General features: G+C 42.2%; 1 protein-coding gene across 1 annotated transcript in view; it reads left to right on the forward strand.

The window, feature by feature from the left end:
* LOC306965053 (calsyntenin-2-like) overlaps positions 1 to 16,335 on the forward strand; it is a 526,930-nt gene that overhangs the window by 459,788 nt on the left and 50,807 nt on the right. Inside the window, exon 9 of the mRNA XM_079559275.1 lies at positions 9,548 to 9,710. Within this exon, the coding sequence (XP_079415401.1) occupies positions 9,548 to 9,710 (163 nt within the window). The remainder of the gene's footprint in view (positions 1 to 9,547; positions 9,711 to 16,335) is intronic.

Here is a 16,335-nt window from a genome sequence, read left to right on the forward strand (position 1 = left end):
AAAACAGATCCACAAGTAAAAGTCCTTTTAATGCCTTGCTATTTAAGGCGGCCGCACTTTGGGCATTCCTGGTGTAATGACTATGTTTACGTCAGTGAAGTGAGGTTCGCAGCTTGTGAGGCACATGTTGTATAGACTCCAATATAAAGTCAACTAAACTGCAGCCTCTGGTAGCTGTGTAAATGTTCCTTACGTTGATATACAGTGTTATTTTCGCGGAGTCGGGCCCGCTCATGCCCGGCCTGTGCTGCTCGTGACTCTGCGGTGTGAGCTGATGTGTTGACGGTCCACAGAGATCCTCTCTGCAGCGAGAGGAGGCTCACTCTGCGACTAGCCAATCAGGACGCAGAACACAATGCGCGTATGGCGTTCATACGCTGTAAAAAAGCGGGCAAAATTATACTAAAAATAATCCGCGAAACAGCGAGGGACCACTGTAACCACATTTCCCCCTAAAAAGTCATGACAAATCATTAGAATCATCGGAACAATTACTTTTCATACAGTTTATTGTATTTATTTAGTTTGTATTAATTTTAGGATTTTGATCCTCATGGTGCCTCCAGAGTGCACGACTGCTTTAAAGGTCCTATATCATGCAAAATCGACTTTTTAGAGCTTTTAGCCATGTTTTTATGCTATTTCCTTATCAAAAACACCCCCAGAGTGGTTTGTGGCTTCATTCACGCAGCTCTCAGTAATCCTCCTGAATCCTGCTCTCTGAGCAGCTGCTCCTCCCTCTCCTGGTGAACGGCTGAGTGTTCAGTTGTGTCGACACAGCGGAACGGAAGTGCTCAGCGTCTGTAATGTAATGTCTTAACTCTATGCTTACGCCCGGATTTTAATTTGTAAAACAGCTTTTTCATTATTTCTGTTGTAAGAGAGAAACAAAGAGAAAAAAAAAGTGAAGGGGAAAAAAAATTAAAAAGGATGTGCCCGAGGTGCTTCCAGGTCAGCTGAGGCCAAAACAAACACATCCCCTGAGCGTCTGAACAGATCAGTCATGTTTGCGCTGCAGCTGAAGATGGAGGTCGTTGCAACTTATTCTGGACATCTGTTCTTTATTCTTACCTAACGATAATGTCACGGACGGAGAAAAAGAATGAAGCTGAAGCTGTGTTGCAGATGTCAACTCCGTATAACTGCATCGTGAAGTAACTTCACTTATTGTTGTTTATTTATATTACGGTAAAGTATGTGCAGAGAGAGGGGGTGGAGTTAACTGAATCGAAGCGTTTTGTCTTCCGGGTTTGAAAAATACCTCCAAAAAACACTTATATTTATCACAAAAATGAGTGCTCCATAATGGTAGAGGTACAATATATCATATACATGCCTATACTTAACTTTGGAATGGCTAAAATAGCATGATATAGCTCCTTTAAATACCAGAAAGTTTGTTGGTCAACCTCTCGTCTATCACCTTTCCACTCAACCAGTCATCTCTCAATTCATACAGTAAACACAGTTAAGTTCATGAATATTTTAACAATTACCAAGATTTTGGTATTTATTACGGGCGGCACGGTAGCGCAGCGGTTAGCGCTCTCGCTTCACAGCTAGAAGGTCCAGAGTTCGATTCCCACCTGGACAGGGCCTTTCTGTGTGGAGTTTGCATCCTGGTACTCCAGTTTCCCCTACCACTAAAAACATGTACAATAGGCCAGGATGAATGTGAATGTGTGAGGGAATGTATGGTGGTGGGAGCAGACGTGTGCAGTCGCGACAGCGCTTCTGTCTGTCTCCCCCAGGGGAAACCTGAGTATGGAGTAAACGTACAATTGTCTCATGTAAAGCACTTTGTGACTTGTGTCTGTGAAAGGCACTATATAAATAAACTTCTTCTTCTTCTTCTTCTTCTTCTTCTTCTTCTTCTTCTTCTTCTTCTTCTTCTTCTTCTTCTTCTTCTTCTTCTTCTTCTTCCGAAAAGCATGTCTAGCTACTGCTACATAAAGTTAGCTCCCTGAAATGAGGTTGAAATACTCTCCTTGACCTTGTTAAGAGGAGGCAACATGATCTACCAATGGAATAATATGCACGTATAAATAAGACCAAAAAGTGAATACATTTTATTGCATTTGACAGATGTTTTTTTTTTTTTTTTACTTGGCAACTCAAATTATGGTCAAATATCTTATTTCCATCATTCTACTGTAATTCATCAAGATTTAAATTTTTTGGCAGTCTAGGCCACATCCCTCCAGGGATCAACAGCCAAAAACAACACCTAAGGCCTCACAGCATTAATGCTAATATCGTACATTAGTATTAAAACTCAGTCTTTGTCATTTTGACTATGACACCAACACACAACTGAAATTCAAGAGGCTGATTGATTTGTATCTACTCTAAATGTATCTACACATTGCGTCTCTATCTCTAATATGCCTGTATCTTTTTATGTCTGTCCTCGTTTAAATATTTGCTGAGGATAACCAGCCTAAAGCACAAGGTTTGCTTTTTGCTTTTCAATGTTTTCTTATTCTCATAACGACAAGGATTCTACACACAAAGAAAATGTTCTGCTCCCACACAGAAGCATTTGAAGTACTCCACGCACAATCTCTCTCTTACTCTCGTCTGGCATTTTCACCATTGTCTGAGCTCGCACCAAACGTGGATTGTTGTCTTGAAAAATGTCCGCTCCTGAGCCTTTTAATTTTTCTCGAGCAGCCAAATGGTGTCCAGCTGGAGTTTCCCATGTGCGGCTTTGGACACCTGTTCGTGCCAGTTTAATTCAGAGACAGGAGGTCCAAACTTCACATTCCCTCTCTCCATCGTCGCTGCTGTGTGTAAATATACCAACATTTGGACATGACAAAAAAGTAAAACAGGAATTGTCAGTGGAAAAATCTCGGTCAATATTGGTCCAAGAATCACAAGTCCCAAATGTGAAATCCTGTTACTCGTCACACAAATACAAGCTGTGTGCCGCCAAAAGGAACTAAGAAAGTTACGGAAAGCAAGTTTAAGATTAGGACCTCTCGTCTAATATGCCTCAAGCTGTGGTGCGTCAAGAAACTGTGCTCATCTTCAATTTTAGACTTGATTCGTTTTGATTTTAGATCATTTAATTTCCTATTTCTCCATCTCCAATTTAGAGCTATTTGAGACCCGACTTAATCCTAATTTAATCTTGATCTCGGCCTGGTGGTTCTTGGAAGGTCACATGTTTTTAAAAAGTGGTGCTTGGTGTGAAAGGTTTTGGTAATAATCAATTCATTCCCATTTCCCTTTGAAATCAACTGGACTTTTTGGTTGAGTTGAGGACCTTTCACTTCAGGCTCTTCTTCTCGCTCTTGTGGTTAACATGTCATACTGGTAAAACTCAAACTAGAGGCCTGTTTGAGTTCTGACCTCTCATGAGAGCAGGGGTCAAGACTGCCTTGAAGCTCATTCATGCTCTCAGTTCAAAACGCATGTAGCTTCCTGTCCGTCTCCTGCGTGATTCGATCCACGCGCTCCGTCAGACGCTTTGTTTATCCAGAGTCATAGCAACATAGCAGTACATGAACCAACCGCTGGGGGCACTGCTGAACTCAACAGGTGAAGCAGAACAAATGGCTAAACTTCTAAAAAAGTGATCCATCACTGCTTCACCTCATTCCTTGTATCTTCTTCAGTAGCTGTGGTGTAAAAAAACATTGCAGGTGTCGCCAGATTGTCTACATTTCTTCTCGTTTTGTGCGTTGTCTGATGCACTTCCAGCGCCCTCTGGTGGTAGCTTTCAATAACACAGGCTGGACATTAGGAACGTGCCAAAGCATAAATGGAGTGACAGTAGCTACACTTGGAACACACAGATTTATTTACATACGGAATGGGAGCATAAATGAGTCTGTAGCCAAACCTACCGACCTACATTTGCATTGACAAAGATTTGCCTTTCTCTTAAAGGGGGGGGTATTATGCAAAATCGACTTTTTCAAGCTTTACATCATGTTATTATGTCATTCCCTCATTAAAAAACATGCCTGAAGTGTTGCCTTGGCACATTCACGTATTTTTGTTCAATCTGTGAAAACTCTGATGGCGGCCATTTTAGGGATAGGTTTTCCTGAGTCCTCCTAGGAACGCCCCCACCTCCCGGAGACGCCTCCGAGCTTTCGTCACCAGCCGAGTAACCAACCACTGCTCCTCAGCAGAGCCCCCTCCCCACTGATGCCACAGACAGCGTGTGGAGGGGGCGTGTCGGAAAGGGTCAGAGGTTCTTAAAGAGGGGGTATTATGCTTTTTTCAGCCACATAGCACCAGTCTATGGCACACTACAATGATGACAAAACCTTCTGTTGGTCTGTAAATGCAGTAAATTAGAATAACTGCCTTGTATAAAATTGCTCTTTCAAAATGGCGGTAGCGAAAGACTTGAAATAGGCCCCTGTCTCTTTAAGAACCTCTGACCCTTTCCGGCACGCCCCCTCCACACGCTGTCTGTGGCATCACAACACTGCGCTCGTTGTCTCAACTGTATTGAAACTACGATCGGTGCATTTTAATTTTTATTGTTGGAAAGGAGCTACTGTTTATCACTTTGTGAACAATGGCCACACAGGATATTATTTGGAGACAAACCTTCCACACCGGACGCTTGGAAGGGGCTCTTGCCTGAAAAATAACTACTGTTTGGAGGCTATCTCTTTGCATCTGCCATGCCCTATGGATCTCTAACTATACCCCCATGGACGACACCAGGATCTGCAGGAGCCCATACGATTCAAACACGGACATTATCTGTGCAGGTGGACAGTGGTTTTTCGAGGTTACCCGTTAGCTTGTTATAATCGACTACAGCTCATTGTTGATGAAAAGTCTGCAATAAACCACAAATGTGTAAAGCCAGGCTCATTGTGTGATCATCGTAAAGGCTGCTTCAAGTAGTTGCCTGCTTTATTGACGTTATTTGTGCATAATATGCTGCCTGTTTTCAATGAATGTTGTGAAGGTGAAGGTTGTTAGCTTGTCGCGGCTAATAGGGCCTTAGCTCCGGGAGAAAACCACTCGGCTACGACTCACTGTAGATGAAATGTGAGCAATAAACTACAAAATCAACAAGCCAGGCTCCGTGTGTGATCATCATAAAGGCTGCTTCAAGCAGTTGCCTGTTTTAGTGACGTTTTCAATGCATAATATGCTGCTTGTATTCAGTGAATTTTCCCGTTAGCTTGTCGCGGCTAGCTTGTTAGCTCCGGGAGAAAGCCACTCGGCTATGACCCATTGTAGATGAAATGTGAGCAATAAACTTCCAAATCAACAAGCCTGGCTCCGTGTGTGATCATTGTTAAACGGTTCTTTATGTGTGTGGTGGTTTTATTGACTTTATGTGTGCATATTTCTCGTTTTCACGTGATGACTCGAGGTTTAGCTTAGCATTAGCTTTCTCCGGAGGCTCTGTGCATCATCAAGGCCCAGCGCAGAACCAGACACTGAAATAAGTGTTCTTGTCACCGGTTTTAATCCTGGGTGTTTCGGTAACAGAAACACTGATGTGTGTCTTTGTAAAAGTCTGCTGTGGCTCCGGTTCACAACACATGAAGCTAATCCTCCATGATGACTCTGTTTACATCTTAGGGCTAGACACTGCGGGGAGGGGGTTCTGCTGAGGAGCAGTAGTTGGTTACTCGGCTGGTGACGAAAGGTTGGAGGCGTATCCTGGAGGTCGGAGGCGTTTCCTGAAGGAATCAGGCGTTTTATCCCTAAAATGGCCGCCATCAGAGTTTCTACAGATTACTCGAAAATACGTGAATGTGCTAAGGCAACACTTCAGGCATGTTTTTAATGAGGGAATGACTTAATAACATGATGTAAAGCTTGAAAAAGTCGATTTTGCATAATACCCCCCCTTTAAAGAGACGGAGGCCTATTTCAAGACATTCACTACAGCCATTTTGAGAGAGCAATTTTATACAAGGCAGTTATCCTCTCTACTCCCTACTACTCCCTACTCTCCTACCTAAATAAATATATCAAATACATACAGCAAAATATTAGGGCAAGCAAGAGGTAACCGGTACTCGAGTGGGACCACCCTGGTACCGGGTCGCCAAAATCTTGCTCTTTTAATGCACAGACCAGGACACCCAAAGGCACTCCTCCAAATGTACAATGAAGAACAGGTTGAGCAGGAGGTGGGCTGTGCTCGAAGGGCGCCCCCTTTTGGCAACAGCTTCCCAAATCTTGCTTCTTTTAACGCATAGACCAGGACACACTGAAATGTACTCACAGATGACAAATAATTAAGACACACAAGAAGGAAACCATATGTTTATATATGCATGTACTGTCCATGTACAGGTGTATATAAATATAGCAATGATGGTTCTATATGGGGCAGCATCAGACGGCAGCAACAACCTGTCACCATTCCATTCCATATTTAAGAATGTACTAAAGACAGTATTCCAAACCTGTTTCTGTACCAAAGACAAAGTAAACTTATTTCCTATGTTATTTCCTATTCTATACCAAAGACTATGTAAACTTATTTCCTATGTTTGTACCTTAATTGTACCATAATGAGCTGGTCTCAGAGAACAAACCGGAATGTTAAAGAACGGCAGTTGTAAAGTTTGTAAATACGTTTAAAGGGGTCGGCATAAATAAGCATTGTTTGCTTCAGCCTACTCCCTTTTGGGCATTATTGTGTTTCTTTTTTTTTTGTAACAACTTGGTACTTGAAATTGCTCAAATAAACTAAACTACTAAAAAGTTATTCTAATTTACTGCATTTACAGACCAACAGAAGGTTTGGTCATCATTGTAGTGTGCTATAGACTGGTGCTATGTGATTGAAAAAAGCATAATACCCCCTCTTTAAATGGACTATACGGAGTTTAAAAAAATGATACATGTTCCAGCAATGTCCTAAGGTGTCGAATGAGCCTAGACCTATCCATCACAACTGCCTCTAAAATCCTGTACTGTCACTCAAAAAGTTGTTACTTCGGGTCCGAAGTGCTGTCATGCACAAGCTTAAAATGTAGAAGGTGCAGTTACACGTATGACCTGAGGTGGCAGTAGTGAGTATACAATAGCCAACTTGCACCTTTAATATTGCAGAGTCCATTAGACAAAGTAGGCTTTTTGTTAACCTTCACAGTTCAGTGTGGGTTTTTGTTTGCACCTCTCTCCAAGCATTTTTTTTTTAACTATAGTTTTGGACCACGCTTTCATCAAAAAAGTATGGCTTTCGAAATGGAGGTGCATGGCTGACTGTTAACCACTGCTGCTTTCCCTACAATGTCGATACATCCTCTACACTGCTCATTGTTCTTCCTTGCACTGAATGGAACACACTACGTTGCTCTGTTTGCGACTGGGTGTTCACTGGCTTGAGATTTTGTGCTGCCAATACTTGTTCTTCCCCCCATTCCAGACACTTCACCACAAACAACTTTTGACCAATAAGAGATCTGGTTCAACGTGGTCCGTCATACACAGCATGCGTACCAGCAAATTAAGGATACAATTGCACATTCCCCACTGGACAAACCCAAGTCTGTGGCGGAGGGCGTGACGGAGACAATACCGACTTTGTTTGGCTACCACGGCGCTAATTTTATATTCCTGGCAAATGTTTTTTTTCATCTAATTGGGTTGAAATGAAGTTGATGCCATCTGTCCCCAGCAGTATGGGTACACGTTTCAACAACATGGCTGACGCTCGAGTGGAGAGTGATAATGCATGTATTGAGAAGCATGATTACGTGACATGCCACCGCACCCCACAAGCCAATCAGAGCTCGGACTCAGCAGGCTGACTCTGCACATATGTAGACAGCAGATGTTCCAAACCATCTCCGGTATAGGGCCAGCTGCACCTCTCTCCGGAGCTGAAAAAAAAAAAAAAAAAATACCACGGCGATTGATCAGCACTCCCATCTGCTGCGCTAGCATTGTGTTAATAGGAAGCGAGCTTAGCAATCTTCATTACAGGCAGGGGTTACGCCGGGCTAAGTGTGGCAAAGGCAAGCGGGAGAAGAGCAGGAAGAAAATGCTTTGCACAATGGGGCTTGGCGTGTTTGAGGGTAGAATGAAGTCTGAAGAGGTTTGAGGATAAGGGAGACGGATGCGATCCAGAGATACGGGGCTGTACAGATTAATAAATGGAGGTGAACGGTTGCGAAAAGGCTATAGTTTCGGGAATAATTTTGAATGAAAGACTATATTGGTCAATGAATGGATTTTGACAGGAATCAGGGCTGGGTACAGTTAGTCATATTTTTGTAATGTTATTTTGACAGGTGGATGCAGACTCACAGATTCAGCTTAATTCATGTTTTCTTCCAAAGCGATATCTTCCCCATCCACCCACCTCTCTGAACCCACAGCCTTAAAACTGTGCTTAAAACAGTATTGAATTTTCTCAATATTAATTTTTTAGTTAGTTGTTGGAGAATTCAAAGCACACAGGGAGAATGTGAATTCCACACATTTACAAAAACCCTGTCAAGCCTTTCATGAATCAAAGCCTTCATGATACTGACACTTGTTATAATTCTGCCATGAATAATGATCTCAAAAACACCAGTAAATGATGAATGTGTTTATTTTCGGTGATAATGAAAGCAGCAGCCTTCGATGAAGTGGCGGTTACAATCATAAGACTCATTATTTGAAGAAATTAGTAAATGCAGAGAAAAATCTCTTTGTTCTTCGGGCCAGTCATAAAGTCATACATGCTGTTGTGTTTAACAACAGACTGTTGGAAGCGTGTGTTCACTCCCTGAAGTACTTTGAAGGCAGCTTTGGCCACTGTCCTCACATACATGATAGTGGTGTGAACGTCTTTGCCGACCAAGATCTGCAGCTTGATGATGATCTCCAGCAGAGTTACGGCTGCCATTTGATTTTGGTGTTTTCAGAAGGACATTTTCTTGGTCAGCTTTTTGACCAGAGCTCTGTCGTGGAAGCGGGCCACCTTAGGTCCCTCTCGCTGACTGTGAAGACTTGAGTTCAGACTTTTTTTCAGCCTTTTGGTCTGTTGGATCGGCCTGTTGGATCTCAGGTGGATCTGATCCAGTCTCAGACTCATTAAGGATGTCACACCCTGTTGGAGTCTCTGGCCAGACCTCCATTTGTTCCCAAAGACCCTCGATGTCCATAAAATAACCCTTCTGAACCTGAACCACAGTCTCTGGATCTTGAACTGCCTCCGGGACCTAGACCTCTGTCACCTCAGGCTTTGGATCCTGGGCTTGAGTCTTCTAGTCTTGAACCTCAGGCTCTGGTTCTTGGGCAGGGGTCTCAGGGTTTTGGACCTCAGGCTCTGGTTCCTGGACTGGAGTCTCTGGGTTTTAAAAAAGTCATTGAATTTGACTAACTGATTACTGTATAAACTCTGCTTCTGCTTTGCTTGGCCTACATGTAGCAAAAATGAGGTTGGAACACAATGCCCTTTCAGAACACTTTCTTTTGAAAACATGTAACAAAAATGATCTTTGTCCGTGTCTATCAAATTGTTGTTGCTGAATATCAAGCATGACTAATTTCCTTTACTTGCATCTGTGTTCACACTAACCCTGATCTGTCTCCTCGTTCTCCTCCTCAGATCTGCGATAAGGAGTGGCATTACTATGTGCTGAATGTGGAGTTCCCCGTGGTGACGCTGTACGTGGACGGAGCCTCCTATGAGCCGTACCTGGTGACCGACGACTGGCCCATCCACCCGTCCCAGATCGACATGCAGCTCACAGTCGGCGCCTGCTGGCAAGGTACGGAGTGGGTGGCTTGAAACGGTTTGTGACTTGCGCTTAGGTCTGCGTGGTGGTGGATCATTAGATGAGAGAGTGAAGAAAAGCCAGTTATTCATTTTCATACATACATTGTCCAACTATTAGACCTTCGTTTCATTTTGCTCTCTAAAAACTGCTTTGACTATGTCCTCATCAGAATTACAATTCCCGTCTTATCTTCTTTATGAGGGTTAGGACAAGTTTGTTTAATTTTCTCGAAAGCCTTGATATATAATTATAACGCTAGTAAACACTTTTTTAGCACAAACCCCAGTTTCCTGCACTGGTTCTCAAACTTCTCTCTCCGAATATCGGGTCCATTGACTTCCAGGGAAGAAAAAATCCTAAAACTCACCCAAAACCAGGTATAAAGTGTAAGCTCTTAAACCCAGGTAGGACAAAGAAGCCGAACGAACATGCGGAGAAAAGTCATAATAAAAATGTGGAATTAATCATCCTTTTTGCAAATTCAGATCCGGTTCATTAGAATACACTGCTTTCGGTGGCCTAACTACGCATAAATCAAGTCCCCCACTTCACCATTTTGTTTTTCCATCTAATTTCACGAAGGCACAGGCCAAACTCGGCTGAAGATTGGTTTGATTTTGTGATTGCGACCACAGGCTGAGAGCAGATGAAAAGGGCCGGAGTGAAGGGGATCTCTTAAACACGAGCACTTCGTTTGGGTATAAAACAGGACCAAAGAAAGGCCCCAGATACATAATGGCGAAGTTCCTCTTGACCGCTCGAAATCAAACAAAAGATGAAAGTGTGCGTTGGATGAAGCCACTTGAGGAATATTAGCCGGCTGATGTTATGAAGCAGCGGTAGTTCTTTGGTCCGGAATGAACAGCTTTGAGTCAGAGCACTTAGACAAACGATCTGCTGTATGGGCCACCAGTGAGATCGGGAGTGTGATCAAGTCGGGGGAAACTTGCCTGTGTTCAATTTATATCTCGAGTTAGACAAGCCTATTACTAAGGTAAATATACTTAGAGTTCCTGAGAGGATTTTTGTTTCAGCACTTTATCCATCTGCAAACGGATGAATCTCTCGATGGAAGACGCTAAATAAACTTTAGCTCACACTATGTATTTTGCGAATATGGGCGATGCTTTGTGAATTAGTAATGAGTGAAATTGTATGCAGTGTTTTGGCAAAGGTGTGGGCTAAATTTCAGGAAGCGCGTCCTACAAATTAGAAGAACAAGAACAACTGTAAGGCAGGGAAAGTTGCCTTAAATCCATCAATGTAAAATGTAATTAACTAAATACAGTAAACACAAAGAGTGCAGATGAAATACTTTCAGTTGTCATGTGCACAGGTGAAAAGAACTGTTTTCAGCCTGGATTTGAACATTGCCAGAGTTGAGGCCTGTCTCACATCCTCATGAGGACTGTTCCAGATTTTAGCTGCGTGAAACTGAACCACAGCCTCCCCGTGTTTATTATTGACTCTGGGAATGTGATGTGGCTGTTTAAGTTCAGGTTTGAGTCCATGATTACTCCTAGATTTCTAACCTGATTTTTCCAGTTGTAGAGAGAGAGAGAGAGAGAGAGAGAGAGAGACTCAAGGTGACTCATAGAACTATCTCTTTGTGTCTGCGCATCCACCAACTGATCCGTTCAATCAATGCAGTGACAGGAGTGTATCTACAGGCCCATGTTCACCTGCCGTCAGAGAAGCAAGAGAAGTGTGTCATGATCTAGAATAGAATAGAATAGAATAGAATAGAATTAGACGCTCCAGGATGGTTTTGTAGGTTTCCACTGCTGGCGGATCCTCTTGCCAGAAAACCTATACAAAACAATTGGTCCTGGAGCGTTATAGAGGCCACTGAGATGGAAATTAAAAGCGCCATGTTGACCACTCGTACAGCTGCTCGGTCATTACAAGGTTAAAGGAATAGGCCACCGTTTTTACATACCAAGATATGTTCTTACCTAACTTTAGACCAGTTAATATATACCCGTCTGGTCTTTGTCCGTGCGCTCTGTCACGCAAACGGAGCACATACGCAGCCTCTCCCACATGTCATATAGCTCCAAAAGCTTCTATTGACGGAAGTGAGCGGGGGAAGTCTTTAGGAGTTACTGCGCGGACATTTTGCTCCTCGTATCATTACGCCTCACATTATAGTCCCCCTTTTTATCTGCTTATAAAATCGACATGTTACATTTCTGTGTAAATATACTTCGCATGAAAACACTTCACGTAACTTTATTTAAATAGGGAACACGTGGAAGAGCTTGGTAGCTTCTATCGTGAGCTTTTTTGGAGCTATATGACATGTGGGAGAGGCTGCGTATGTGCTCCGTTTGCGTGGCAGAGCGCACGGACAAAGACCAGACGGGTATATATTAACTCGACTAAGGTTAGGTAAGAACATATCTTGGTATGTAAAAACGGTGGCCTATTCCTTTAAATACACACAAATATCAATATTTATACTGCGCCTTTTAAAGTCCATTTTAAAATCTGTTGATTGCCGACACAACAGCCGCAGATTCACCATCCATAGAAAGGGAATGGAACAGACTGGGTTGACAGTTGCGCCCCTTTGGGGTTAGCTTTAAAGTCAAGGACAGGACAAAAGTCAATGATGTATTAATAATAATGCATTGGTTTTATATAGCGCTTTTCTGGACACTCGAAGACGTTCCCTGCTTCGCTTCCCAGGTCTGACGGGATTGTGCAGAGCAAAGACGGCATGGCGGTATTCTGATGCAATTTTGACAAACTAAAACCTAATCAAGCACAACTGTCCATAACTGAAATCATCCCTATGTCTGCTATATTTACCACTTGCTCCTCGATGAGCGCCCAGTTCTTTTCATTCTTTGAGGTCTAACGAATATGGTTGATGTCATGAATGAGAGAGCTCACTCAGTGGTGCTTGGATAGAACCGATGATACGATTGTGCTCACAGACAGGTCTTTCACACTGGCTTTTATTTAAAGACACTCTCCATCTCCCATTGCTTTCAGTGATACTGAGTAGTCTTTTAGGGGACAGAAAAGGCCTCTGAATGGACGATAAAGGCCATTTCTGGCTTAATACATGGTCACAGAGATTGATTTGTTTAAAAACATTTTGTTTAAAAGCTGTTATCCACCATCTTCCCAAGCTAATGATCAGCTGTCTTACTTCTTTAGTAGTTTTTTGTGTGTTACTTGTAAAGATTAAGTAGAGGGTTGGCTGAAAGTGTGGTGTGTAGCATGCACAAGACGCTGGGATTTTAGTTTAAAGCATTTAGATCAGCAAGAGTGAGACCTTTCAGTCTTGTTCTCCATAAGCCAATATTTGATTTGAACATGTTAACCTTATATTTGGTCATATTATTTCTAACCAAATAAGTCGAAGTCACCAAAAGCCTGATTGGTTCATGTAAACCTCCATAAAGCAGCTGAAAATGATAATAAAGGCTTACTCTTGTATTGCACTGAACTAGCCTGAGTTGACAGGGTTCTCAAACGCTACACTGTCTTTATTCCATCAATTCATTCCACACTTGGTGGTCGTAATCTGCTATACTAGCCACAACTGCCCTGGGATAGACGGACGGAAGCGAGGCTGCCAATTCGTCAGTCATCGGCAAAGGGTTTTCTGAGTTCGATCCCTGAGATGGTTGGGACCTTTCTGTGGAGTTTGCAAATTCTCCCCGCACCCGTTCATGTTTGTGAATTATTTTAGCTGAAAAATAGCAAAAGGGCACTGGGTCGTACTGTGTATGAGTAAAAACAACAACGGGTGCTCTTCAAGGACAAAAACAGTGCAATGACAAAAAAGGCTGAAGCCCTTACAAAAAGTGTGTAGGGTGGGTGAAAATCTGAGGCACTCCGAAGGTAAAGCAAAAGTCCTTCATTAAAGAGGGACACCTGTGCATTAATATCGTATGTCGTCGTATGTATGGGGTGAATGTATATCATCCCACGTAAAGTGCTTTGTGACCTTGTCTGTGAAAGGCACTATACAAATGAAGTCCTCGGTGAGTGGCTAGGTATGTGTCTTGACAAAAGGACAAAACGACGGTCTGCACAACCGCCAACCTTCGACCCGCTCTACCATCCAAGCCACTGTACCATCGCATTTCTATAGCACAGCTTTCCATGGACAGATATCTAGCTCTAAAGCTTAAAAATGACACGTTTAAGACCCATTCCCGCACAGAAACATTCAAGCATTCACACACACATGCACAAATCTCTCAGTTTCAAGGAGACTAGGTTCTGTTAGTCCCGTAAGCTATTCACAGTAAACATCTGTCAGCATTTCAGGCTTTTGCGTGTGTGCGGAACATGCACCGTGGTTGAAATAAACCCGGTTGTCCCACCTGACAGCAAAGAGCTGAGCAGACTTTAGTGTGACAGTTTACATTAGTGAAAACTGCGAATAGGGCGGCAGATAAAAACAGCAACAACCGAAGGAAAACAAATAAAAGTTGTTGAGTGACGATTTGTTCTAGCCAACCACTAGCCTAACAACTCTGTTTCTTTATATATTAACAAGTAACCAGGGAGGAAAAGGAAGCCGACATAAAGTTTGGTAAATAAGACTTGTAGCAGTGTGAACTCTCCATCTTGCTTGTAGCCGCAGTACCAAGAATCCAATCAATAGGCGCCTGTTTCTTTGCTCGACTTTTGCACAACCTTCGTGAAAGAGCTGCCAGGGTTGTTTTTGCTAAATGTATTAACAATGCACAAACTGTAGATGGAAAAGCTAAAAGACCTGACTTGACTTGATGAACTTTCTAATTCTTTCCACTTAATATACAGTATGTATGCCATGTTTAAATATCAATAGACAGACGTGCTTGAAAATGAGTAAAATGTGGGAAATGGAAAAGCAGACAAACGGCTTGATGGATAAATAAATAAATACTATTGGCAATCAGTGACAACAATTTCTTAAGCAATAAGCAAAGCATTGATTTCATGGAACTATTTTCAACATTTTGCCTTCGTTTTGAAGGAGCGAAAGCTGCAATTTCTGATGTTCTCTAAATCAGACTTTAATTTTCTTGGATAGAACCAAGATAATCTGCTTTTTATTGTATAAATATTCACAAATCTGGTGCACAATAATCCTTTTTTTTTTTCTTCTTCAGATTTTCATTTTGTTTCATGACTGCTCGGTGCAGGGATTGCAGCTTCAAAAATCACACCCAGATTGGTTTTGACTTTGAAACCGGACTCGGAGCAGATGGTCTAAAGTGTTTTGCCTGAACAGAGGCGTTTCTTTTGGGGGAATATTATGAAACTGCACACGTCGCCAGTTCGATCCTCACTTGAGACAAACCATCTGCAATATGGTGTTTGCCATCACCTACTTACACCCACTAAAAATGGAACTGCACCAACATCAGAGCCTTGTCCCCACTGTGAAGTTTGGTGCAGGAGCATCATGGTGTGGAGGTGCTCTGCTGCCTCAGGGCCTGGACAACGGGCTGTTGTCCATAGAAAAATGAATTCACAAGTTTATCAAGATATTTTGAAAAAAAAGTTGAGGCCAACTGTCCAACAGTTGAAGCTCGAAGGAGGATGGGTGCTCCAACAAGACAATAACCTAAAGTACTTCAGATTCACTTCAGAATGGTTTCAGGAGAATAAAATACACCCCTTGACCTAAACCCCATCGAGATGCTGTGGCATGACCTCAAGAAAGCCATTCACACCAGAAATCTCAGGAATCTCGCTGTAAAGAGGAGTGGTCCAAGATTCATCCTGCACATAATCTGCAACTACAGGAAACGTCTGGATGAAGTTATCGCTGCGAATGTTTACATGTTGTGGCCAATATAATATGATTGATCATACTTGTGATTTTAATTAAAATTAGACCAAATTTTATGACCATTTTAGACAGAAATATATGTAATTCCAAAGGGTTCACTTATTTTTTCCTCTCACTGTAAGAGCGTGGGTCCCAGTGTTAATTTTGACAACATATTTTAATTTAGTTTTAGTCTTAGTCTTTTGACTAAAATGGAATTTAATTTTAGTCGAGATTTAGTCAAACAAATCGTCTCAATTTTAGTCTAGTTTTAGTCGACTAAAATTGCAAGTAAATTTAGTCGACTAAATTTAAGACTAATTTAGTCGACTTTGCATTGATAATATTCATTATAATCATATTTAATGTTGTTCCTCTGCTTCATGGAGCTGCTCCACATGAACAAAGCTCAGAGCTGATCCTTTGGCAGAGAATTTACATGATCTGAGGCTCTTTCAGACGGTCAATACAAGTTTGGATGATTTTAGTCTCTCCTTTTCATTTTTATTTAGTCTTATTTTAGTCGACTAAAATATCTGGACATTTTAGTCACAGTTTTAGTGTCATGAACAACTTTTAATTTAGTTTTAGTCCAATTTAAGTCGTCAAAATTATCACTTTGACTAAAATTAAGACTAAATATTTTAGTCCACGAAATTAACACTGGTGGGTCCAGCATGCTCCTCTAACAATCAACGGTGCTGCAGTGGAGAGGGTGACCAGCACTAGGTTCCTGGGTGTGCACATCTCCCGTACGAAACGCACGCATGAAAAACATGCAAACTACACAGAAAGGCCCCGTCGAGACCTCGCTGTGAAGCACGAGCGCTA

This window comes from Gobius niger (assembly GCF_951799975.1).
Source record: "Gobius niger genome assembly, chromosome: 1".
In the NCBI taxonomy this organism is placed as follows: Eukaryota; Metazoa; Chordata; class Actinopteri; order Gobiiformes; family Gobiidae; genus Gobius; species Gobius niger.